The sequence below is a fragment of the Loxodonta africana genome, chromosome 7, assembly GCF_030014295.1.
Source record: "Loxodonta africana isolate mLoxAfr1 chromosome 7, mLoxAfr1.hap2, whole genome shotgun sequence".
In the NCBI taxonomy this organism is placed as follows: Eukaryota; Metazoa; Chordata; class Mammalia; order Proboscidea; family Elephantidae; genus Loxodonta; species Loxodonta africana.
In genome coordinates, this window is record NC_087348.1 from 64,436,156 (window position 1) to 64,462,081 (window position 25,926).

Sequence of the window (25,926 nt, forward strand, 5' to 3'; positions counted from 1 at the left end):
AGGGAGTTAGTTGTTAGTGTGTTGATTAATAGCATGGGCTCTAGAGGCAGACATCCTGGGCTCTAGCCTTAGTTTCTACCCATTTATCGGCCTAACCCTAGCCAAGTGACTTAACATCCCTGTGCCTTAGTTTCCTTATCCATAAAATGGGAGTAAGAGTAACAGCTACTTCCTGGGATTCTTGTGAGAATTAGTTGTGCTAATATGTGTAAGGTGCCCTGGTGGCACAGTGGTTAAGAGATCGGCTGCTAACCAAAGGGTCAACAGTTGGAATCCACCAGCCGCTCCTTGGAAACCCTATGGGGCAGTTCTACTCTGTCTTACAGGGTCACTGGGAGTCAGAATCTACTTGACAGCAACAGGTTTGGTTTTGGGGATTTTTTTTAATATATGTAAAGCTTAGAAAGACACCCAGTACATTGTGAGCCCTCAATATGTGTTAGTGATAGTGGTCATGGTAGCAGTTGATGTCCTGGCTATATTATTGGCTGGCTTTTATTGACCATAGGCAAGCCATTTCCTCTCTCTGGGCTTCAGTTTCCCCATCTAAGAAATTAGCAGGCTGGACCAGATGCCCCCATAGGGCCTGTCTGGCTCTGAAATGCAATGGTTCTAGAAGCCCAGGCCGGACTGAGTGTGATGTTCTACTGGGCACGGCACCTTGAGACTATGTGAGCATGTCCAGGAGGTCACTCAAGGAGTCGGAGCTCTGCGTTTGGGAAGGGAAGAAAAGCTGCTTGGGACAGAGCCTCCCTCCGCATGTAAACAGGAACTGGCTGAGCCAAGCTTCCGCTCCAGCTCCAGTTCCGGTAGGCTGGCAGCCAGAGAGCTCTGAGAATGAGTCACCAACAGAAGCAGCCACAGGTGCTGGAGCTCAGGCGGTGCCAGGCCCAGGGCACGGGAGCTGCAGAGTTTAACGGTGGATTCAGGTGCTGGGTGACAGGAGAGGGATCCTAGTGTTTCCACGTCCTCCAGATAGAAGCTGAAGGCCATTTGCCTAGAGCTTTAAAAAAAAAAAAAAAAAAAAATTTTTTTTTTTTTTTGGCCTAGGATGCTCGTCTCCTGCCTTCTGGTACTACTTTCCTTCCCTCTGCACCCTAGAGCCTTTGAGGACCCATCAGCTGGGGATCAGGCACCAAAGCTGCACCACTGCTCTCATGCAAGCTGGTTAGGGTCTAAGGTTCCCCCAGACGCAGGGGCGCCCACCCTCCCAGACTCTCACCTTCCTTCTGCTGCAGAGACCATTATTGTTGTTGGGTGTGGGTTGAGTCAGTTTTGACTCATGGTGACCCCATGTGACAGCATAGAACTGCCCCATAGGTTTTCTAGGCTGTAGTCTTTACAGGAGCAGATTACCAGGTCTTTCTTCCGAAGAGCCACTGGATGGATTTGAACCATCGACCTTTTGGTTAGTAGTTGAGCCCTTAATCGTTGTGCCAGCAAGGCTCCTTGCAGGGATCCTTTACTGAGAAGCGATGCAGCAAACTGTAAAGATCATTTGGTATCGGGGAGCCCTGGGTTCAGATCTCAGCTTTACACTTACTTAGGGTAGACAAGCCACTTAGCCTCTCTCTGCCTCAATTTCCTCGCCTGGAAAATCCCCTTCACCCTGCACAAGAGGCAAGCCTGTGAGGAGCCCAATGTTAAATCGCTTGTCAGCAAGCTGCCTCTGAGTCAGGGTTTCATGCGTGGCAAAGCAGCTACCTCGTTGTGATCTATTGAAAAGCCAGCCCTTGACACAAGCAGCCGCCTCTCACCAACAAAACAGGGCTGATGATGATAATGTCTACCTCATACGGCTACCAAAAGAAGCAAATACAACTACGTGCGCACAAACGCTTTGGGAAGTGCAGAGCCTGCGCAGGGAGGCGGTGCTGTCACTCCCTGAACAAGACAGTAAGTGGAAGGGTGGGGCAGAGCAGGGAGAAGAGCTGGCATTGCCTCTGGGAGAGGGAACCAGAGGTCAAAAGTCAAACGGGCCAAGTACCACAGTGGTTTCTACAGGCAGGGACCATCTTGTTCACTGCTGTATCCCCCAGGCCTAGCCCCTTGCCTGGCAAAGTAAGCACGCAGGAAATATCTACTGAATTGCATGAAACTGAATCTTTGTGTTCCCAGTGCTAAGCATATAATTGGTGCTCATGAATGAGCAGAGACAAGATCTGGGGAGACAGGTTCCCAGCCCAGTTCTCCATCTCCACTGCTTCCATCACTTTCCATCACAGACTCCCAACTTCCACACGTGAAATCAGGCGTTTCTAACCTGGGGTCCATGGATTCCCCTCCTCCCCATGAAATTATATGCAGAATACAATATGTATTTAAGAATATATCTTCTTGGAGAACTAGATGGTGCCTGGCTACAACCGATGACTGCCCTGACAGGGAATACAACAGAGAACCCCTGAAGGAGCAGGAGAGCAGTGGGATGCAGATCTCAAATTCTTGTAAAAATGCCGGACTTAATGGTCTGACTGAGATGAGAAGGACCCCGGTGGTCATGGCCCCCAGACCTTCTGTTAGCCCAAGACAGAAACCATTCCCAAAGCCAATCTTCAGACAGGGATTGGAATGGACTGTAAGCTAGAAAATGATATTGGTGAGGAGTGAGCTAGGTGTATAGAAATTTTTGAATGAGAGACTGACTTGATTTGTAAACTTTCACTTAAAGTGCAATAAAAATTAGAAAAAAAAATGCAATAAAAATTAGAAAAAAAAGAATATATCTTCTTGGGTAAAGAGATAGCAGATTTCTACCCAGAAAATCTTTCAGTAAGCCCTGCTCTGTAGCATGCTCATCCACCAAGTGCTCAGTTCCTTGGGCTGCCAGGTACCCTATGAATAAAAGAAAAAAATACAGCCTCCATTCACCTTGTCTCTGAGATGTATATGCAGGTCTCCGAGCCTGCAGTTTTCCCTCCACGTCCATAACATGCAAGGCAGTGAACGGCCATCTTTCGTAGGCGAAAACAATGATCATACATCATCTGTGGGGCCTGCCTTCCAATGACTCTTCTGCCTCTTCTACCACTCAGTGGGTTTCACAGAGCCAGGCACACACTCTGTCACTCACCCACGTCCTTCCGTTTTCTAGCATATGCATTTAGATGTGACACGTGGGAGTCAGGGCCTGGAAACCGGGAATACCAACTAGGCCTCACAATATCTGAACTCAGAACTTTGATCTTTTTAAAAAAAAAAATCTATTTTTCTTATGACAATGATTGTTGTTGTTAGGTTGTTAGGTGCTGTTGAGTCAGTTCCGACTCATAGTGACCCCATGCACAAGAGAACCAAACACTGCCCAGTCCTGTGCCATCCTCACAGTCGTTGCTATGCTTGAACTCATTGTTGCAGCCACTGTGTCAGCCCATGTTGTTGAGGGTCTTCCTTTTTTTCGCTGACCCTCTACTTTACCAAGCATGATGTCCTTCTCCAGGGCCTAATCCCTCCTGAGAACATTTCCAAAGTATATGAGACATAGTCTCACCATCATTGCTTCTAAGGAGCATTCTGGTTGTACATTCTTTTGGCAGTCCATGATATACTCAATATTCTTCTCCAACACCTCAATTCAAAGGCATCGATTCTTCTTCAATCTCCCTTATTCATTGTCCAGCTTTCGCATGCATATGAGGCAATTGAAAACACCATGGCTTGGGTCAGGTGCACCTTAGTCTTCAAGGTGACATCCTTGCTTTTTAACTCTGTAAAGAGATCTTTTACAGCCAATTTCCCCAGTGCAATGTGTCTTTTGATTTCTTGACTGCTGCTTCCATGGGTGTTGATTGTGGATCCAAGTAAAATGAAATCCTTGACAACCTTAGTCTCCTCTCTGTTTGTCATGATGTTGCTTATTGGTCTAATTTTGAGAATTTTTGTTTTCTTTATGTTGAGATGTAATCCATACTGAAGGCTGTGGTCTTTTTCATCAGTAAGTGCTTCAAGTCCTCTTCACTTTCAGCAAGCAAGGTTGTGTCATCTGTATAATGCAGGTGGTTAATGAGTCTTCCTCCAAATCCTCATGCCCCGTTCTTCTTTATATACTCCAGCTTCTTGGATTATTTGCTCAGCATACAGATTGAATAGGTAAGGTGAAAGGATACAATCCTGACACATACCTTTCCTGACTTTAAACCATGCAGTATCCCCTTGTTCTGTTCGAGTGACTGCCTCTTGATCCATGTACAGATTCCTCATGAGCACAATTAAGTGTTGTGGAATTCCCATTCTTCACAATGTTAGCTATAATTTGTTATGATCCACCCAGTCGAATGCCTTTGCATAGTCAATAAAACACAGGTAAACATCTTTTTGGTATTCTCTGCTTTCAGCCAGGATCCATCTACATCAGCAATGATATCCCTGGTTCCACATCCTCTTGTAAATCCGGCCTGAATTTCTGGCAGTTCCCTGTCAATATACTGCTGCAGCCGCTTTTGAATGATCTTCAGCAAAATTGGCTTGCCTGTGATATTAATGATATTGTTCGATCATTTCCACATTCAGCTGGATCACTTTTCTTGAAATAGGCATAAATATGGATCTCTTCCAGTCAGTCGGCCAGGTAGCTGTCTTCCAAATTTCTTGGCATAGACAAGTGAGCACTTCCAGCACTGCATCTGTTTATTGAAATAACTCAATTGGTATTCCGTTCATTCCTGGAGCCTTGTTTTTCGCCAGTGCCTTCAGTGCAGCTTGAGCTTTGCTACCTTCAGCACCGTTGGTTCCTGCTCATATGGTACCTCCTAAAATGATTGAACGTCGACCAGTTCTTTTTGGTATAGTGACTCTGTGTATTCTTTCCATCTTCTTTTGATGCTTCCTGCTTCGTTTAATATTTTCCCCATAGAATCTTTCAGTATTGCATCCCAAGGCTTAATTTTTTTTTTTTCAGTTCTTCCAGCTTGAGAAATGTCGAGTGTGTTGTTCCCTTTTGGTTTTCTATCTCCAAGTCTTTGCGTGTGTCATTATAATACTTTGTCTTCTCGAGCTGAGCTTTGAAATCTGTTCAGTTCTTTTACTTAATCATTTTTTCCTTTTGCTTTAGGTACTCCACGTTCAAGAGTCTCCTCTGACATCCATTTAGATCTTCTCTTTCTCTCCTATCTTCTTAATGATCTCTTGCTTTCTTCGTGTATGATGTCCTTGATGTCATTCCACAACTTGTCTGGGCTTCAGTTATTAGTGTTCAGCATGTCAGATCTATTCTTTAGATGGTCTGTAATTTTATGACAATGATACATATGAAGAAATTGAGAATATATAAACAATAGGGGAAAAAATCAGCGCTGATCTCACTCCCACAGAGAACTGTTGCTAACACCTTGCTTATATTCTTCCATTTACCATGTACAGGCATTTACTGTGTGCCAGTCATTCATTCCATTTACTGTGTGCCAGGCATCCATTCACTGTGCTTTATGCTCTACAAACATTGTCTCATGTCAACCTCTGCCTTACATTGAGTATTCTCCACCATTTTTATTGTTGTTGTTTCTTTGGTGAAATATATGTAACAAAACATTTCAACCATTTTTTGTTTGCACATGTATATTTTCTTAATTTTTAAGGCCAGTGAGATCATATTGTTTTGTAACCTTGCCTTTCTCACTCAATAGCTTCGAAATTCCTTTCGGCATTATTAAATATTCATCTACAGAGTCATTTATAATGGCTGCATGACGTTTTATTGCAGGCAGGTTCCGTGCTTCTCAGACTGGGGTATGTGTACTCCTGAGGGCAAAGCCGCAAGATAAATGCAGCACATTTCCTGAAGCATAAATTTCATTCGAAGTTTTGTAAGGAAGTAAAACCATTACTTTAATATCAAAACACGTACAGATATACTGTATGTTGTACAGAACTCGGAACACCCCTGAATTTTAAAACAAAGCAGCAGAGTCCAACAAAATGTGATCTTGCTGCCATTCCCCCAGAGGTCCATGTTTCCTCTTCTCTGAGGTTGGCAGAAACATTCAAGAAGCACTGAATTCAAGCCCCTCATTTTCCAGCTCCAGAAACTGAGGCCCAGAGGAAAGAAGGAGTCATCCAAGGTCCACAGCGTGTCCATTGCAGAGCCAAGGTATAGAAGCCAGGTATCCCCAGACCTGTACCCTTCCTTCCCTTCCACATTTGGCATCACCTGTCGACAAGGGTATGGGTGGACACCTTGCCCTGGAGTAACGAACCCTCTGCTTGTCAACAGCAGAAACTTTCAACTTCGCAGCGATCCATGTTTTAGCACCAGCTTTTCCTTTTTCTTCTGCCTGGCCAGGATCTGAGCTGTCTGCTTATGTGGTCAGTCACTGTAGCCTCTACAGGCAACCAGAGATGCATCCCCCCATCTTAGACTCCACCAGCATTTAGATATACCACTTAATATATTGTAAACAGGTATTTGCAGGTCTGTTTTACTCACCAGACTGGGAGCCTTTTGGAGGTAGGAATTGTGTGTTATCATTATTACTATAATCTTCCATTTATTGATAACCTACTAAATGCCAAATACCATGCTAAGCATTTCATATATAGCAGGTGCAGCCTTCATAATGTCCCTCAGTGGCACAATTTGCGCTAAACTACTAACCTAAAGGTTGGTGGTTCAAACCCACCCAGCAGTACTGTGGAAGATAGGCCTGGCAACCTGTTTCCATTAAGATTACAGCCAAGAAAATCCTATGGATTAATTCTACTCTGTGACACTGGGGTCACCATGAGTCAAAATCAACTTGATGGCAATTAAGAACAATAACAGTCTTCATAGCAGCTTTTCAAAGTATGCATTACCCTATTTATCAGATAAGAAAACTGAGTAAGAGATTATCACTTGCTCATCATCATTCATTCATTCATTTAGTAAATGTTTATTGCAAACTTACATGCCAGGACTTGTGCAAGATGCTGGGGATGGTCATGGTGAGCAATACTGACACAGCTGCTGGCCTTATGGAACTTACAGACGAGTCAAGGAGATGATATTCAACAAATAATTACACCAACCATAATGAGTGTAAGTAGCCCAGTACCTGTCTGACTGCCTCCACTGCACATACCTCTACCGCTTACTAGCTTGGTGACCTCGGGAAAGTCCTATAACCTCTTTGCACCTCATCTGCCTCTTCCGTAAAATGAGGATAATACTGAAACAAACTTCATAAGGAAACTATGAAGACTAAATAAGTTAACATCTGTAAAGCACTCAGAAAAGAGCCTTGTATATCCAGGTGTAGTTTTGCTGCTGGTGGTATGAAGGAGAGGCATGGGGTGGTGGGAGAATATGACAGGGCAGGACCTACTTCAGTTGATGCTTTGAGATCTACAAGATGAATAAGAGTTAACTTGGTAAACTTGCGGGAGGTACGGGGTAGGCTCACCAGAGGAACTTCAAAGAGTGTGGCTGGAAGACAGCAGGTGAGAGCCTTGCAGGTTCAGCAGCTGGGAAGGGGGAGCCTGTGATATAAATATAGGTGTCTCAAGGACCGGGGTGCCTTGTACTGCACTGTTGATCCAGGTCATGGAAGATGCTTGGTAAATGTTTGTCAGTTGAGCCAAGAATCACATGGACAAACACTTGTCTTGGCCTCACGTGGTTTTGGCTGTAGGTGTTCTGGTGTTGCCCAACCAAGGAGTCCATTTTCCCATATACACACTGATGTAGATACCTGAAGCATGTCTACAGGGTTGCCTGTGTGGACAGCCCCATCCCCACTGTCAACCCTGTACGTCCATTTTGCTGGTCCCTCTGTTCTTAGCAATAGACTGAACTATGCGGGTTTGAATGGGAACCTCCAATATCTGGGACTCACAAAGGTGGCTGCCACTGGAGCCCCAGGCTACCACCAGGGCCTCAGATCTAGGCCAGTGGTGTGCAGACTTTTTCAGTAGTAGCACCTAGTGTTGAAATAATCTTAGAGGAAACCCAATATATGAAACGGGGACAAGCAGAGCTTCTAGTGTTGAGGCACAGACGTAGGACTCTGAGCAGCTCACAACAGTCCCCGGGCACTTGGAAAAACCCTAGGGCTTTGTAAAGCACGTTAGAAACCAAGGCTTGAGCCCAATCCCCCATTTTCCAGACGGTGAAACTGAGCTTCTGAGAGGGGATGGCATACAACCAGGGACAGGCACAGAACTGGATCCCAAGTCATTTCCTTTTGGCTAACAGCCGAGCTCTTAATCAGGTATCTAATGTCAATTCTTCTACCCAGATTTTCCTCCATGCTACCCTGACTGCTTCCCAGCCCCTTTCAGTATGGGGTCTCAAAGAAGGAGGAAGGGCACTTGGTTGTGGATCTTGTCAAGTGTCCACCCCCAGTCTCAGCTGGGGCAGAGACCACAAGAGACAAAAATTCAGAGGGCAGGCGTGGGTGGGTTGTTCAGGGTCACAGCCTGGTTATGCCATGTCTTTTTCTCTTTTTTAATTGAGTTTGAGGTGGTTGTTTTTTGTTTCTTTAAGAAATGGGAAAGAATGAAGCTGCGTAAACACAACGATATTAACTCCCTGAAAAGCCTCCTGCCATTTTACTCTGTTACTGGAGAAATAAAAGAGAAATAATTTGTCCACCCACACTTAGCTCTTTCTGACGAAGGTAGGTGAATATTGCTTTGCTAATCGAGGGTAACTGCTAGAAGTGGAGCCACGCTGACTGATCCTGGATTGAGAGGAATCCACAGCAACCCCAAAAGGAGCAGCCCGCCGCGGGCCGGCAGAGCCCTGTGTGCTGGCAGAGCCCGGAGTCACGGCCTGCGTGTCCCGCCTTCCACAGGTCTCCCCCAGCCGGTTGTGGTAGAGGAGCCAGACGAGGCTGAAGGGCTCCCGGACTTGCAGAGAGAGATGCCACCACCCCCACCTCCTTCACGGCTCCCAGAGCCATCTCAGAAACCACCACCTCGAGTCACCTGGAGCGACTCCGTCATTCTCTGGAGCAGCCTGTGCCTGTTTGCTGTTTCACATTTCCTGGTAAGGATATCACAGGCCTCACAAGGCCCTGGAGAGAAGATGGGTTTAGGGACAGCCTTCCACTTCCTTCCCAAAATGGCTGCCTGGGTCTGTGGAGGGCAGAGGAACCTTTTTGGTGTCCTTCAGTGACTCTGAGCCCCCAGGGGAGCTCAGAGGAGAAGGCTGGAGTGAGGAGAAGGCTGGAGTTCTGAGTTACACCCTCAATAGCTAAGCCCCTCACAATCCCTAATCTGGGAGGCAGGAACACAGGACCTCCCCTCCTCACGCCCCATCCCTGTAGGGTTCTCTTTGAGGACTTCTTGTCTATGGAGGCATCTCTGGGAGGTTCTCTTTTTCTGTATGTACCTGGGAAGCCCTGTCTGGGAAGGGCTTCTCTTGGCTCCATTCAGTCAGTTTTTCTCAAGGGAGATTCTTGAGGCCTCCTCGGAGCACATGGTACCTGGCTCCTACCCTTAGCTCCCATTTTGGACCTTGGAGGTTCAGGAGCCTCCTTGGTGGCCCAGGTTGAGGTCGGAGGTGAACTCTGCAAGGGGCATACAGGGGCAAGGAGCCCAGGCTCTGAACTCAGTCCACTCCCACTGGCTGCCCCAGCTTGCTTTTGGCGTGCTCTGGTACAGCGGCCTCGGCCACATCTGGTTGAAGAATGCCGCAGGCTTCATCTCCTCCTTCTTCACATTCATGGAACATCTGGTCCTAGGACCCACGGTGAGTAACTCTGGGTTACCCTAGGGTAAGAGGGAAGAGCTAAGGACCTCCAATTCCACCCTCTGGGGCTGGGGCTTCTCTGAAATCAGTAGATACTTCCAAGCCCCTGAAGTTGTTCTCCCTCCTCCCCACATCAGACCTAGTATGTAGTTTTCAGAGCCTCAGTTTTGTCACCATTGGAATGGATGAAAACTACCCCCCATTGCCACCCTGACTTGTTTGTCTGATGTTCCCCAGGCCTGGCTGGGTGTTGGGACCTGGGAAGCCCCCAATCTGCTACTGGTCTCTCTGTCTGTAGCCCTGGTCCTGGTTACCACCCTGGTAAGGCGCCTTCTGACCCCAACCTCAGTGTTTTTCCCTTGTGACCCTGTGGCCCTCATCTCACCAGATCTAGACATTCTGGGTAGGGGTGGGTATGGGGTACCTATTTCCTTCCAACAGAGTGCCTAGCCTGAGGTATGAGGCACTTTCTTTCTAAAAGTTGGTTAGTAGTGATCTGGACTGGGGAAAAGGCTGAGGCAGGGAGAAGATGGGTAGAAAAGCCCCCCATGCCCCACCAAGAAGGGATAGTCCACAGGAAACTGAGGGTTGGGTGAAAGAGGAGTCAGGGAGGGCAGGGACAGGGGGTGGAGTCTCCAGCCTAGGAGAGGGGCATTGAGAGGCAGACAGCTCCCAGGACAGTGAGGGTGCTCTGGATGCATTGAGGGACAGGGGTCTTAATCCCATGGGCACCCCAGTCACCCAGGGAGCAGCTGGCATGGCCCCAGGCCCATGACGCACATGCCCCCAACCAGGCATGGCACCTCCTGAGGGCTCTCACAGAGCCACCCATCCCGCTACCCCATGAGGACAGGCGCCAGTCGGTGAGCCGCCAGCCTTCCTTCACCTACTCAGAGTGGATGGAGGAGAAGGTCGAGGATGACTTCCTGGACCTGGACCCCGTCCCCGAGACACCTGTGTTTGACTGCGTGATGGACATCAAGCCTGAGGCCGACCCCGCCTCGCTGACCGTCAAGTCCATGGGTCTGCAGGAGAGGTGGGAGGGGTAGAGGAGGGGGTGGGCTACACGGGTCCTCAAGCTCTCAGCTTCAGTCAGAACAGCAGATGCCTGACCCTGTGCTCAGGACAAAGTTGTCCTCACAGCTTAGCCAATGTAGACACATACTCTTCAGGTCTGATTTATGTAGATCATGGCCCAAAGTGAGTGCTAAGAAATACCATGTTACTACACACATGCACACAGGCATACACAGGCCTACACACATACATACCCACATGCACTCACAGATAATGACCTGTGCTCAAATTAGTTCGGGAAATTTTGAGATTAAAGAGGTTTCTTTACTGCAGGACTTGTCAGGGCCTTTAACATGCCCACGTGCATTGTAAATCAGCAATGGGAGTAGTATGCAGCATTCCCCAAACTCATTTGACCACAGAACTCTGTTTTTATAGGGTTCATAGTGTTCCACAGAACATACTTTGGGAAGTGTTGTTGTGTGCCACCAAGTCAGTTCTGACTCATAGCGACCTTACATGACGAGTAGAACTGCCTCGTAGGATTTCATAGCCTGTAATCTTTACCTGAACAGATCACCAGGTCTTTTCTCCTGTGGAGCTGCTGGGTAGGTTCAAACCACTGACCTTTCAGTTAGCAGCCAAGCTCTTAACCATTGCACCACCAGGGCTGTAGACACCCTCTTTCAGAGCCTCACACCAGACTCGAGTTAGTCCGCTGATGCCGTAGAAAGAGCCCTGAATGAGGAATCAGAAAACCCTGATTTGTTTCAGCTCCACCACTTCCTTACCATGAGAGCCTAGGCAATTCTTGTCTCCTCTCTGGAACTCAGTTTCCCTTTCTGTATAATGAAGGCACTTCCTGTTCTGTGGTTTTAGATTCTGAGCACAGTAGTTTGTCTAGTAGACATCATTGCTCCCATTGTGTTGTCCCTGGGGCTCCCCAACAGCCAAGGGTCCTTGTCTCTCCTGGATGAGATGTCCTTGACCCAGTGGCACCCTCATCCCAGGACTACTGGGCCCAAGATGGTAATAGCAGAGGATCTGGAGCCCCACCCTCAGGCCAAGCCCTGCTTCTCTGCTCTAGACAGATTCTCTTTCTCTCTGTCTCTCGTGCTGGGACCTGCCTCCAGCCGTGACACAGATGAGTTCAGGGGAGGGCAGTGTTGGGGTTGCCTTGGATGGAGCAGCCAGGCACGGCCCTTTGTAACTGGGGCCCCAAACACCTTACTCAGGTATATCCTCCACTGCTCTCACCTCCCACTCCCCTCCCCTCCGCTTCCCTGCCCCTGAGACTCCTCCTTTCCTGACCCTTCCAGGAGGGGCTCTAACGTCTCCCTGACCCTGGATATGTGCACTCCGGGCTGCAACGAGGAGGGCTTTGGCTACATCATGTCCCCCCGTGAGGAGTCCGCCCGCGAGTACCTGCTCAGCGCCTCCCGCGTCCTCCAAGCCAAGGAGCTTCACGAAAAGGCCCTGGACCCCTTCCTGCTGCAGGCAGAATTCTTTGTGAGTCCCCCTAAGCCGGCCACCCCACAGTGGGCATACCTTTCTGCTCATGGCCATCATCTGCCAGTAAGGCCGTGGGACATAGTGTCTAGAACTCAGCATCTCAGGTAGACTAGGGACACCATTTCATTATCAGCTCTCCCCCCGGCTTGGGCAAGCTACTTCCCCTTGTCTGGAATATAGGGATACAAGTAATAGGGCTGTTGCAAGGATTAAAGAGATGGATAACATGTGCAAAGCACCCAGCAGGGTGATTGGTATACAGTAGGCATTTCTGAGTCTTTATTGCCAAGCACTGTACTCTGAAAGCCTTCTCTTATGACTGTCCAATTGTCCCACCCTTCTCCCGCCCAGTGTCACCAAGTATTGTTCCTCCCTTCCTTTGAAATCCCTCCAGTCACCTGCCCTCATCCCCACTCCTGTGACTCTAGCTTAGGTCCTAATCACCTCCCCTGGACCTCTGCAGCAGCCTCCAAGTGCCTCCTCTTAGGCTTTGAGGTGTCCTGAATAAATGACATCCTTGTTTTACCTGCCTGAGTTCTGAGCCAGTTAAGAGCTAAGACAGAAGAGAGCACAACAGCCCCCTTTTATTATTGATAAAAGCTAAGTTTGAAACAAGGCCTAGGTATGTAGCAATACCCAGCCCATTACTGTCAAGTCGATTCTGACTGATAGCGACCCCACAGGACAGGGTAGAACTGCCCCGTGGGGTTTCCAAGGCTGAAAATCTTTATGGAAGCAGACTGCCACATCTTTCCCCTGCAGAGCAGCTGGTGGATCCGAACTGGTGACCTCTTGGTTAGCAGGCAAACACTTAACTGTAGCAATAGTGAGTTTCTAATGCCCACCCTCAGAATTGCACAAATGTCCCACCCCCCACAACAGGAGGTGCTGGCACACTGCAGGCCTCACCCCACAGATCCCCCCAACTGCATCATTCTTTCTTGGTAGGAGAACTCCTGAGAGGAGGAGGGAGGAAGGGGCTGGTGCCCAAAAGCCTAGTTACTCACCCAAATGTACCCATCAGGCAACTCCCCCACCTTCGAGGGGAGGAGTGAGTGTGGGCAAGAGGCCAAGAATGTTTGGGGGAAATTCCTCCTGGTAGAAACCAGAGCAGCGGAAGCAGTGTGCCTCCCTCATGTCTCCTTGCCTCTGGCCCCTCGCCCCAGGCCACCCTCAACCCTGCCTGGACTGGTAAGTCTGAAGAGACTTCTGTCACCTTGTGACCGCTTTTCCAAATTCTCCAGAAGCTGGGCACTGCCTGTGTGAGAAAAAACCCACCTTACCTGAGGTGATCTACCCCCAGCCTCCTTTTCCAACCTCTGCCCCCTCTACCTCCGCAGGACTGTCCACTTCAAACTGGCCACCCGCCTTCACCTTCCTTTTTCCATGCCCTTACTAACATGCCCCCCACCTGACATGCCCTTGCTTGGCCCCTTTCTCCCACACCCTATCCAAGCCTTCCTGGGGGGCCCAACCTCTCAAGAAAGCCTCCTCGGCCACCCCAACCCCAACTCCTCTTCTGAGTTCCCACCACCATCACCTCCCCTTGAATAAAGAGCTTGCATTTTTTATCCTCTACGTCTTTTCCCCACATGAGTATTGAAGACATTCAGGTAGCACTGCTGACTTTACCCAGAGAGAAAGGAACATAGTCCAAGCACCCACTCTACCAGGCACTTTGTACGTGTATTTTTCTTTTAATTCTTATAACAACCCCAGAAGGTATTATGATTCTCATTTTACAAAGCCCGTACTCAGTGTGTCTCAAAAAAAAAAAAAGAGAGAACAATATAAAACTGTATGTAGCCTGGTGTTAAACTCTGTGAACAGATTGAAAGGGAGGTCAGGGGCAAAAAGTGTTGGGGGTCATTCTGAAGGACATCCTGGGGAAGGTGGGACTGGAGGTGAACATGAAAGGGTCGGGGAGAGGGGAGAGGCAGCGCTCCCGGCAAGGGGAATGCAACGGACTAAGACCTGGAGGTGGGACTGGTAATGGAATATTAGCAAGATGGAAGAGTCTGGAATACATGGAGGTGGGGTGTCCCTTGAGGTCAGCCAGAAATAAAGAGGGGTCAGATCTGAGAAGACCTCAGCTGCCAGGCTGAGAAGTGCAGACTTGGAGCTGTTGGCACAGGGAGTGGTTGGGAGGTGCATATAAAGCCACAGGAGCTCAAAGGAGGTGCCTCTCCTACTGGAAAATCAGAGAAGGTGCCTCAGAGGAGGTGCCTTTAAAAAGGATAAAGAGATGAGGACAGGCTGGGTGCCACCCAAAAGCAGGCAGCACAAACCAAGGCCCCAGGCAGGGACACCCAGGGCAGGAACACTGAATGGCTAAATCACTCAGTTTTGCTGCAGGGCAGGGAGTGTGGAAGGAGGCAGTGATTGGCCAGGTCCCCTTTTCTCTTGTTCTTCATTAATCAACCATTTATTGAGTGTCTACTATGTGCTAGGCTGGCTCTCAATAAGCAATAGCAATAACATTTATTATGCACTGGGCATATGCCAGACACTTGTAAATGCCGCACGTGAGCTAACTTATCTAATAGTAAATGTTTGTTGAATGAACACGCACACGCAAGCCAGCCCCTGGACTAGAAGTTGGGGGCACAGCAGCCCTTGGATTGGAACATCCATGAAGACCAGCCACACTTGGTTACATCCTTGTGTCCTCCTCCTGCAGGAAATCCCCATGAACTTTGTGGATCCAAAAGAATATGACATCCCTGGGCTGGTGCGGAAGAACCGATACAAAACCATCCTTCCCAGTAAGTACTTATTGTCCCAGGGTAATGGGGCAAGCTCACCCTCACCTGGGTGCTCCCTCACACTGAAGAGGATCTTACCCTCAGAGCTGGGCCTCCAGGGGCAAAGGACGTTCATCACTGGAGGAGAGGGTGTCAATGGTGTCAGGGTGCGCATGAAGGGAAACATCCCTGGTGGGAGCAGAAGCTAATTCATTCCTTGACACAGCATTCTCTGAACCCTTGCCCTGGCCAGGTATTGTGTTGGGCTCAGTGGAAACCCAGAGAGAAGGGATGATGGTAACAGCAGCTCCTAGACAGTGTGTGGTGACTAAAAAATGTTCGTACATCCTTCATCTCTTCAGAGTGGGAAGACTTTCCAGGAGAGAAGACTAAGGCTCAGAGAGGTTAAGTGTCTTTACTCCCATTTTACAGATAGGGAAACTGAGCCTTAGGTCATGTGCTTTTACAAGCTTGCACAACAAGTCAGTGGTGGTCACACAGCTAGTAAGTACAGAGCTGAGTTTCAAACCTGGGCCTCTGTGACTCCAGAGTTTGATTCGTCTGTCTTTGCTTGAGTTCAGTTTGGTCAGATTGGGAGTCCTTTAACAGGCAGGGCTCTCCCACAGAGGAATGAACTGCCTCTCTCAGGTAGTGAGCTCCCTGTCACTTAAGGTATTCAAGCAAGGCTCATGAGCAGTCCCCTGGAAGGTCTTTACCCCTTTGGGGGTGGTTAGACCAGGTAACCTAATGTTCCTCTTTCAGCCCTGAGGTGGTGTTTTCAGCTAGTTTTCATCAAGCACCTGTCTTCCAGCAGCCCCTGCCAAGCTCTGGCCCCATGCCCCAGGTCTAGCTTGGGGGCGACTTGTTGAAAGTGAATCCCCACAGACCTACTGCACTCAGTTTGTGGAGTAGTGAGGCTTTTAACAAGCAGTTTTACCATCAGCACCTCCGACAACATGTAAGATGTCATGGCTTATTTTTAACTTTTAAAATTTCCACTTGTGGTTGCTATGGTTACTCTGTCTCTGGTAGTTCCGGTTAAACAAAGCACCATTTAAGGCCAGGATGGATTACTCGGGGCTGCTCACCTCTTTCCTCATCCCCACCTTAGCCGTACCTGGAGGGAGGGGATCAAATACCCCAGAACCTAGGGCATTGGTGGCCACCCAGAATAGCCGCAGCGGGGAGAGAGAGTCAGTCCATGTGGCCCCCACTGGATTATGGGGGCCTCGAGCCACCAGCATCCATGTCATAAGCCTCTGGGCTCCGAGCCTCGTCGAATCTTCTCTGTGCCCAGCAAGGATTGACCCTGTCCCCTGCAGAGACTGAGCGGGGGCACAGAGGGCAGATGAGGCCTGGCAGAGGTCCCCACTCAGATCCAGGGCATCCTGAGGTTTGTTCTCTCACTCATTCAGCACACGTTTTCTGAGGCCTTCTGTAGTCCAGATCCTGTCCAGGGGCTGAGAATTCAGCCATGAATGAGACACAGACTCTGCCAGCAAAGAGTTCACAGTCCAGTGGGAGAGACCAGTAACCCAGCAGGCAACATTGAGAATAAGGCTCAGGGGAGCAATTTCACTACATTCACTACAGTGTCCCACGTACCAGAAATGGTGCCTGGCACCTAATCGGCATTTAGGACCTACTTGGATGGATGGATGGGTGGGTAGGTGGGAGGGTGGGTGGACGGATGGACGGATATCTCTAATCTAGCTCTTCCTCTCCATCCCTACTGCCAATGGCTTTGTTGGTGTCAGGGCCTCCATGTTGCCCAACTCCAGGGGGTGCCATTTACTTAGACTGCATTGATATAAATGTCCCTGGAGTTGTGCAGGGCAGGATATCCCATGACACTTGCTACTCAGATCATCGTAGTGATATCCTAACTAGTCTCTTGATTTCCGGATTCTCCCCATTTATCCATCTCTACCATTGTTACCAGAATGATGCAAAACAGAAGTCAAATCATGTCATTGTCTTCTTAAACACCGTCATTGTGACTTGCAGTCCTCAGATTTAGATCTAGTTTCCTGAGCATGGTTTAAAAGACCCTTTATCATCTGATTCCTCTCCAGCCTCATCTTTCACAACCCCCATCTTGCCCTCTGCACTTGAATCAGACCCAGTGGTGTCCCCTACTCCTTCTCCTTCTGGTCCTTCAAACACAACCCAAGTGACACCTCTTCCAGAAAGCTTTATCACTCTATCCCAGTCAAGGGCCCCCTCTGGTCCCTCAGCCTCGGTGCTCACATGCCACACACCGTACCTGTCTGCCCGCCCATCTCTCTTCCCTGCTACACTGTGAGTTCCTTGGGGACAAGGACCATGTCTTGTTTTTCTAGGAGCCTGTACTGACAAGCAGAGTGCCAGGCACAGAGTCAGTGTTCAGTAAGGGTTTGTTGAATGAGTTAGAGAAAAATCCATTACAGAGTGGTTCTTCAATACCAAAGACCCTGGCATCCGGCCAGAGTGGGCAGTGCCCACTTCTGTTCTTCTGGCCACCTAATCTGGATAGATACAGGTGAGGAATAGGGAGGTGGCCTCCACAGAGCTCCCTTTCCCTCTCTTCTGCTGGTCTCCCAGAAGCCCCTGTTCTGACCATTGCTTCTCTCCACTCCTGACATTGCAGCCCCTGCCACCCTTCTTCTGTATGCCTCTCCACAAGAACTGCCCCACCCTCAGCTGTCCCCCAGATCACCTGCCAAAACCCCAGGCAACCAGGTGGGGGCAAGAACAGAGCTGGGGAGGGGAGGCTTGTGGATGTCCTCTCCCGTTTCTCCTCCTGGGCTTGGGATCCTGCTTTTTACCTGTTACCTTATAATGGTAAAACTTGTAATAATAGCAACAATGACAGCAACTGCCTGCTGTATAGTGTTGACTGTTTGCCAGTTGGAAACCCTGGTGATGTAGTGGTTAAGAACTACAGCTGCTATCCAAAAGGTCAGCAGTTGGAACCCACCAGGTGCTCCTTGGAAACCATATGGGGCAGTTCTACCCTGTCGTATAGGGTCACTATGAGTCAACATTGACTCAATGGCAATGACTTTGGTTTTTGGTATGCCAGTTATGGCTCTAAGGGCTCTCCTTGTTGATGTTAGCTCGTTGAACCTTCACAAGATAAGGGATATGGTTTTGAAAGGAGCATCCCTGGCTTACAGATAAGGCACAGGGAGATTAAGTAAATTGCTGGTAAGTCGCTGAGCCCATTTGAACCCAGACTGTCTGGCTCAGTGGTGGGTACTCTGAACCACCAATATGCACACTGAAAGTGCCTTTAGTCCAATCCTCCTGACTATAGGAAAGAAACTGAGGGCCAGAGAAAGGAGAGCCTTGTCCATGGTCACACAGTGAGCTGCTGACAAGGCTAGACCAGAACCCAGGGCTCTGGGCCCCCAGCCAGCTTCCCTGCCCACCCCACCCAACCTCCCAGTCTCAGTCCCAGCCTCTGCAAGATGACAGGATAGTTGGCTAGCTGGAACAAAACAAATTTTTCTTCTCCAGGGAGAAAAGCAGGATGTTGTGGGAAATTTGTTACTATGGGGTTTGACCTGCGAATGTTGTTGTTAGGTGCCATTGAGTCAATCCTAACTCATAGTGACCCCATATGACAGAGTCAGACTGCCTCATCGGTTTTCTAGGCTGTAACTTTATGGAATCAGATTGCCAGGTCTTTCTCCCAAGGAGCTGCTGAGTGGGTTCAAAGTGCCAACCTTTCGGTTAATAGACGAGCGCTTAACCGTTTTTGCCACCGGGCCTCCTTCGACATGTGAATCTATGGGGGAAAAAGCCTTTGTGCACAGGTGTCTATGTCACTAAGATGCCTACAGGCTCGTCTCAGACATGGAAGGCTTTACCCCATTCACCCCTATATTCTACCTTTGCCTTCTACCCTGAAATCTTTGTGTGTGTGTGTTGTTGACAGTTTCTTTTTCCCACTTAATTTTTTGTGATGAGTAGTTTTCCTTTATATATTGTTTTTGTTGTTGTTTTTGTTTTTGCTGAGTATTTTTTTCTTGTATTTTATTTTGGTGAGTAAGATTGTTAGTCTCCTTTGTGGTTACCTTACTATTTACCCCTATTTCTCTAAGTTTAAATGTAAGTTTTATTTCTTTATATCACCTTGACTTCCTCTCCATATGAAAGATCTATGGCTACATTTTTTAGTCCCTCTTTATTGATTTAATGTTGTCATCTTTTACATAATGACATCTCTGTTTCCCTGTGTGGAGCATTTTTTTTATCTTGATTTATTTTTGTGATTTCCTTATCTGGGTTGACATCTGGTTGCCCTGTCCTGTGTTCTAGTCTTGGGTTGATATCTGATACTGATTTTCTAACTGAAGAATTCCCTTTTAGTATTTCTTGTAGTTTTGGTTTGGTTTTTACAAATTCCCTAAACTTCTGTTTATCTGGAAATGTCCTAATTTCACCTTCATATTTGAGAGACAATTTTGCTAGATGTATGATTCTTGGCTGGCAATTTTTTTCCTTCAGTTCTTTATATAAGTCATCCCATTGCCTTCTTGCCAGCATGGTTTCTGCCGAGTAATCCAAGCTTATTCTTATTGACTCTCCTTTATAGGTGACTTTTCGTTTATCCCTACCCGCTCTTAAAATTCTCTCTTCATCTTTGGTTTTAGCAAGTTTGATTATAATATGTCTCGGTGACTTTCATTTGAGATCTACCTTATGTGGAGTTCGATGAGCATCTTGGATAGATATCTTCTCATCTTTCAAGATATCCGGGAAGTTTTCTGCCAGCAAATCTTTGACAATTCTCTCTGTATTTTCTGTTATCCCTCCCTGTTCTGGTACTCTAATCACTCGTAGGTTATTTCTCTTGATAGAGTCCCACATAATTCTTAAGGTTTCTTCATTTTTTTTAATTCTTTTATCTGATTTTTCTTTGAATATACTGTTGCCAAGTGTTTTATCTTCAATCTCACTAATTCTGCCTTCCATTTCCTCAGTTCTGCTTTTCTGACCTTCTATTGAGTTGTCTAATTCTGTAATTTTATTGCTAATCTTCTGAACTTCTGATTGCTGTCCTTCTATGGATTCTTGCAGCCTATTAAATTTTTCATTATGTTCTTGAATAACCTTTTTAATTTCTTCAACTGCTTTATCTGTGTGTCCCTTAGCTTGTTCTATGTTTTGCCTGATCTCATTCCTGATGTCTTGAAGAGTTCTGTATATTAATCTTTTGTATTCTACATCTTGTAATTCCAGGAAAACACTTCATCTAGAAGATTCCTTGAGTCTATGTTTTGAGAACTTGTTGAAGCAATCACGGTCTGCTGCTTTATGTGATTCGATATCGACTTTTGTCCCTGAGCCATCTATAAGTTATTGTGTTAGTTTATTTTATGTTTGCTTATTGTATCCTAGCTTCTTTATTCTTTTTGTTTTGATATGCCCAAATAGGCTGCTTGAGTGAGCTAGCTTGATTATTTTCGCCTTTGAAGCTCTTAACGTCCGGTCACCAGATGGTTGGAGCTATTGTCAGGTTTATGAGCCTAGAAGTCTATTCACTTTTCTTGCATGGATTCAGCTCACGTGTCCAGGTAGTTGGTCATCAAGTGTGTGGTACAGGCTCTGTCCTACAGTCTTAGAGGGGCAGGCTACCCCAAAATCTTAACAGCCCTTTTCATTTATAAAGCACTTTACAGCTTACACAGTACTTTTACATCTGTTTTCTCACTGATCTTCCAAACAACGTTTAAGAGGTAGACATCTTTACCCCCAGGAAACCAAAGCTTAGAAAGGTCATGTGCTTTACAAGCAGGCACAGCAGCTCAGTGGCAGTGTATACGCTGATTCTCTTTGGCTCTTGCTGTCCAGGGTCTGTACTGTAGGTCATTCCTGTCTTGACTTAATTTTCTCCTCTCTAGAACATGAGGTGCAGTGAGGGCAGGGCAGTTTAAGAGGCATAGGCATTGATCCTACAGAGGTAGAGACTCAGGGCCCCTCTCTCCACCCTTCCTCCTCAGCCTGGGCCCTCACCTGCCTGAGTGGGCCTGGGGATCATTCAGTGTTTTGGTATTGGGCAGGGGAAGGAGAAACCACTAGAGTCCCAGCAGAAACATGGGAGCCCTAGAGTGGGCTGGAGAAGGTGGGCCCTGCACCAGAGCACCCAGCTCTCAGCCTCACCTGTCTCCCTCCACCCCAGACCCTCACAGCAGAGTGTGTCTGACTTCGCCAGACCCCGATGACCCCCTGATTTCCTACATCAATGCCAACTACATCCGGGTATGTACCCTCACCCCAACTGCCTCTCCCTGAAAGGGAGGCCCCGGGCCCATAAAGTACCCCCTTCAGGCTTGTCCCTAAGCCAGTGTGGCTCCTGCCAGCCCCCAAGAAGAGCCTGAGGGTGGGGACTGGTCTCTGGGAGCACTGCGTCTGACCCTGACAGCCTGGCCTCGGCTGGCCACAGGGCTACGGTGGGGAGGAGAAGGTGTACATCGCCACTCAGGGACCCATCGTCAGCACGGTCGGCGACTTCTGGCGCATGGTGTGGCAGGAGCACACACCCATCATCGTCATGATCACCAACATTGAGGAGATGAACGAGGTAGGGACCCCTCTACACAGGGACCCCATACAAGTACCAAGTGTCTTCTGTTTTCTGCCCTAGGCTGAGCATCTCACTTTCATATTAATGCTTACCTCAATCCTTAGTAGTGCCTGCTCCATTTCAAGATGAAGAAATGTAAAGTTCAGAGAGGCTAAGTCACTTGCTTAGAGCCACACAAATAGTCAAGGGCAGAGTCTGGAGCTGAACCCAGGCCTCTGTCTCCATCTCCAGTGCCTGTGATCTTAAACACAATACTCTGCTGCCTCCAAGTCTGCTAGGCTTGGCTTGTCTGCTTTCATACCCATAATAGCCCATTTAATTCAACCCCCATAAAAGTCCTTCAGAAAGGGAATTAGTACTCCCATTTTCCAGATGAAGCACCTGAGGCTTAGGAGAGGGAAGTAACTTACAGTTTATGAAGTTGAGACTTGAACCCAATATTCTAACTGCGAACATGTTGCCTTTTCATATATCTCTTCCCACTGGCCCTGGAGGGGTATCAGGGAGAGTATGGGAGGGGAGCTCTGGGTCTCACGGCAGCCTGGTCTGGGCCCCTGCAGAAGTGCACGGAGTACTGGCCAGAAGAGCAGGTGGTGTACGATGGTGTCGAGATCACTGTGCGGAAGGTCATTCACACTGAGGATTACCGGCTGCGACTCATCTCCCTCAGGGTGAGGCCTCAGGCTGGACTGGGCTGATGGAGCGTGGGGAGGTGGGTGGCTCGGGATTGACTGGGGAACCCACAGGGAACACAGTTCCAGAGCCCACAGTAGCTGAAGTTGAGGCCTGTGACACTCCAGGAATTTCTGATAAGCAGGGATAAGGAAGGCGTAAATGGACTTGGGGAGCGAGAAGCAGGACCCACATCCCCAAACCACACAAACATCAGTTGCTGTCGAGTTGATTCCAACTCATGGCCACCCCCTGTATGTTCACGGTAGAACTATGCTCAGTAGAGTTTTCAGCGGCTGACTTTTCAGAAGCAGATTGCTAGGCCTTTCTTCCCAGGCGCCTCTGAGTGGACTCGCACTTCCAAACTTTTGGTTAGCAGTCAAGCGTGTTATGGTTATGCACCAGCCAGAGCCCCCCTGTTGTTGTTGGGTACCATGGAGTGGATTCTGACTCATTGGCCCCATGTGACAGAGTAGAACTGCCCCATAGGGTTTTCTAGACTGTAGTCTTTACAGGAGCAGATTGCCAGGTCTTTAACCTTTCATTTAGCGCAGCCATGTGTTTAACCTTTGTGCCACCAGGGTTCTTTCACAAACCTTAGTCTGATTTAATTCTGTTGGGGTGTCTGTCTCTGTGTGAATTCATAGTGCCTTCCAGCTGTGCTTTGAATGCACCCAGGGTCAGGACTGGCTGAGTGAGGGAGCTTCAGCAGCCTCCAGCACTGACCTTATGACTTGAAGGTCCATTGGGCCTTTGAGATCCCACCAAGAAATGTCCGTTTCACCTGGGATGCTGGGCTTCTGGCGATAGTAATGCCCACTATGTCCACCAGAGGGCAGGCGTTCTTTGCCGTGTTTGGGTTGCACGGGGAGACTGTGGTTAGAGAGAAAACGGAAAAAAAAAAAAAAAGGAAAACACACAAAATATGAGCAATACAAAACAGCCCAGAAGAGTAGGGGGAGGTTCCTCCCACCTTGAAGTTGTGCTTCTTCTAGAATCAGCATAATAGAGAAAACTGTTCCTTTGGACTCAGAGGAATTAGTGGCTTCTGTGTTTGAGAAATAATAAAACCTGTGTTTGGGGAAGGTGGAGCCCACTATAGTAGTTCCGAAGGCTGGAAGACGTGAACATGGCACCAGGTAGGCAGCCAAAGCATAGTGAGGTGAGCATAGAGTCCTGGGGGCCTGGGTTATGTGACCAAGGGACGACTGGGCCATTTAAGATAAGGAGCCCTGCAGACAGGAATGAGTTGGAGAAAGGGGCTCTTCACCCCTCTCAAATGATCCTGGAGTTGCTGGGCAAAGCTGAAGTGAGACCAATGTCAATGTCACTGACCCAGCACCGGTAACCAAGCTCACTGTCTAGCACCACTGGGCACTGTGGTATCGATGGGAGGGGCTGGGGTCCATTCCCTGTGTCCTTCCTCCTGCGTTCTTTCTCCTTCCCTCCTGTCTCTACCTCTGGGTGGTTTGTGGGGCTGAAAGATTTCACATGTGTCTGGGTGGGCCTCTGCTCCTGGACAGAGTGGGATGGAAGAGCGAGGCCTGAAACATTACTGGTTCACATCCTGGCCCGACCAGAAGACCCCAGACCATGCCCCCCCACTCCTGCACCTGGTACAGGAGGTGGAGGAGGCAGCCCAGCAGGAGGGGCCCCACTGCGCCCCCATCATTGTCCACTGCAGGTGGGTCCTCCCAGCCACCCCCTGGGCAGGGCTGTCCCCCCCAACTGCCACAGACTGCCCCACCCCTGACCCCACCCGACCATCTGCCCTCAGTGCAGGGATTGGGAGGACTGGCTGCTTCATTGCCACCAGCATCTGCTGTCAGCAGCTGCGGCAGGAGGGCGTGGTGGACATCCTGAAGACCACGTGCCAGCTCCGCCAGGACAGGTCAGCTCACAGTCGGGGGTGGGGAGACGTGGAGGAGCTAGAGCCCCAGGGACAGCAGGGAAAGGCTATGCATGAGGTAAGGGACAGATGAACACTGGAGTATGGACAGACTGGCAGACAGGAAGTAGAGAGTACAGATTGACAGAGGGTCAGGATCTAGTCAACTGATGGCTCAGGGAAGAGAGAAGAGAAACAGAGCTGGTGGAGAGAAGGACAGCAGCTGAGGGTGGTGGGACATGTCGCCTCTGTCCCTGCAATCCATCTGCCAGAGCTGGGAAGAGGCAGAAGGGCAGAGGGGAAGGGCTAGCAAAGAATGGGCTCTCCAAGCTACACAAAGCCATGGCCCCTAACGGACCCCCCAGATGATTGGTCCTCCATGGTTGGATGGGGCAGCTAATGTGGTCACAGCTATGCGTCTGCCGGGCAGGGGCGGCATGATCCAGACGTGCGAGCAGTACCAGTTTGTGCACCACGTCATGAGCCTCTACGAGAAGCAGCTGTCGCGCCAATCCCAGGAGTGACCACGCTCCCCTCCCAGGTCCTCTGGGCCCCGCCCAGCCTGAGTCTGGGCCCTCCCCCCAGACCCCTACCCCCAGGGCACTGCCTCAGGCCCTGGGCCTGCTCCTTGTCCCTGTCCCCCCCCACCCCCCACCCCCCGCTTCCTTCCTTCTCTCAACTCGGCCTGGCACCTGCCCCCTAGCATAGCTCTTCCTACTGTAAATATTGGGGAGTGGGGGGAGGGCGGGGGAGGGACGTGCTAGGCCAGGCCTAGGGCCCTGGGGCCTGACCCACACCACAAAGACGGGGGGGGCCTCAGTTTTTAAACTATGGCTTCTCTGCTACTTGATCCAAAACGTTTCCATGCCACACTACAAGTGTCCTGCCGCAGCGTGCGTGTCTGTCTGACCATCTGTCTCTGCCGTCTGTACCGGACACTGTGTCTCCTCGGCCAGGAGAGGGGTGATGAACTCCAGCCCCTGAGCAGCCCAGGTAGAGGGGCCTGCCTTGGGCCACCACCTCCACTTCTCCCCAGTTATCTGGACCAGGTGGGATCAGGATAAGGGCCCCTGAGTACCTGGAGGCCAAGCATGCGGAGCCCTTGAGGGACTGGCTGAGAGCTCTCAGCTGGGGAAGAAGTCTCTGGGGTGGGGGTATCCCAGCCAGGGGAGACCTGCGTGTCAGATGCCCTCAGGAAGCAATGACCAGCCTCTGAGGCATTGGGGAAGGAAGGGGACAGATGGGGGCAGTGAGCCCAGAGGCTGTGGGCCTTGGTGGGGGTGGGGAAGGGGGAATTTCAGGGGGGATGAGGACTTGGACCCAGATCTGTGTAAAACATTTTTCTGTCTCACTGTGGGGAAAAAAAAAAAGCACTCCCAAATCTTGCTGTGTGTAGCTCTGCGTGTGTTCCTGTGTCCACGCGTGTGTTGAGAGCCCCCTCAGCGGGGCATGCATGACTCTGGCAACATGTGTTATCTTGGAGCCACGTGTTTTTATTGCTGACTTTAAATATTTATCCCATGGCAGACAGAGACATTTGGTGTCTTTTTATAATTCGCTCGTGGTCATTGAATAGAGCAATAAACGGAGCATTTTGAGCAAAACTAGCCTCCTGGGTCTGTGTGATTTGCCCTCCCCACCCTTCCCACCTCCCTGCACCAAAGTGTCTGTGCCCCTCCGTCCCAGCAGACCCACAGTGCCTGGCCTGCAGTCTCACTACCTGCCTACCATGGACAAAGTTTAGATTTGGGAAGCCAGGATAATTCCATTCTGCAGGATTCTCACATCCCTCTATCCCCAGTCCAGCCACTGCCCTGGGCCACAGGGGCCTCAAGGACAGGTGTGGAGGCTT

General features: G+C 49.2%; 1 protein-coding gene and 1 long non-coding RNA gene across 2 annotated transcripts; both read left to right on the plus strand.

The window, feature by feature from the left end:
• Window positions 1–6,015: 6,015 nt before the first annotated feature.
• Window positions 6,016–8,177, plus strand: LOC111751224 (uncharacterized). Its single transcript, XR_002786312.2, has 3 exons — window positions 6,016–6,085; window positions 6,889–7,012; window positions 8,079–8,177. It is a non-coding gene; the product is annotated as an uncharacterized LOC111751224 (long non-coding RNA).
• Window positions 8,178–8,470: 293 nt separating this feature from the next.
• PTPN5 (protein tyrosine phosphatase non-receptor type 5) lies at window positions 8,471–24,753 on the plus strand. The gene is made up of 13 exons (XM_023550921.2): window positions 8,471–8,480; window positions 8,769–8,962; window positions 9,554–9,667; window positions 9,905–9,988; window positions 10,462–10,703; window positions 12,004–12,193; window positions 14,877–14,961; window positions 21,110–21,189; window positions 21,374–21,511; window positions 22,075–22,185; window positions 23,710–23,870; window positions 23,964–24,077; window positions 24,505–24,753. Exons 1-13 carry the CDS (start codon window positions 8,471–8,473, stop codon window positions 24,596–24,598), a joined length of 1,617 nt encoding a protein of 538 aa, XP_023406689.2. The 3' UTR covers window positions 24,599–24,753.
• The last annotated feature ends 1,173 nt before the right edge of the window (window positions 24,754–25,926 follow it).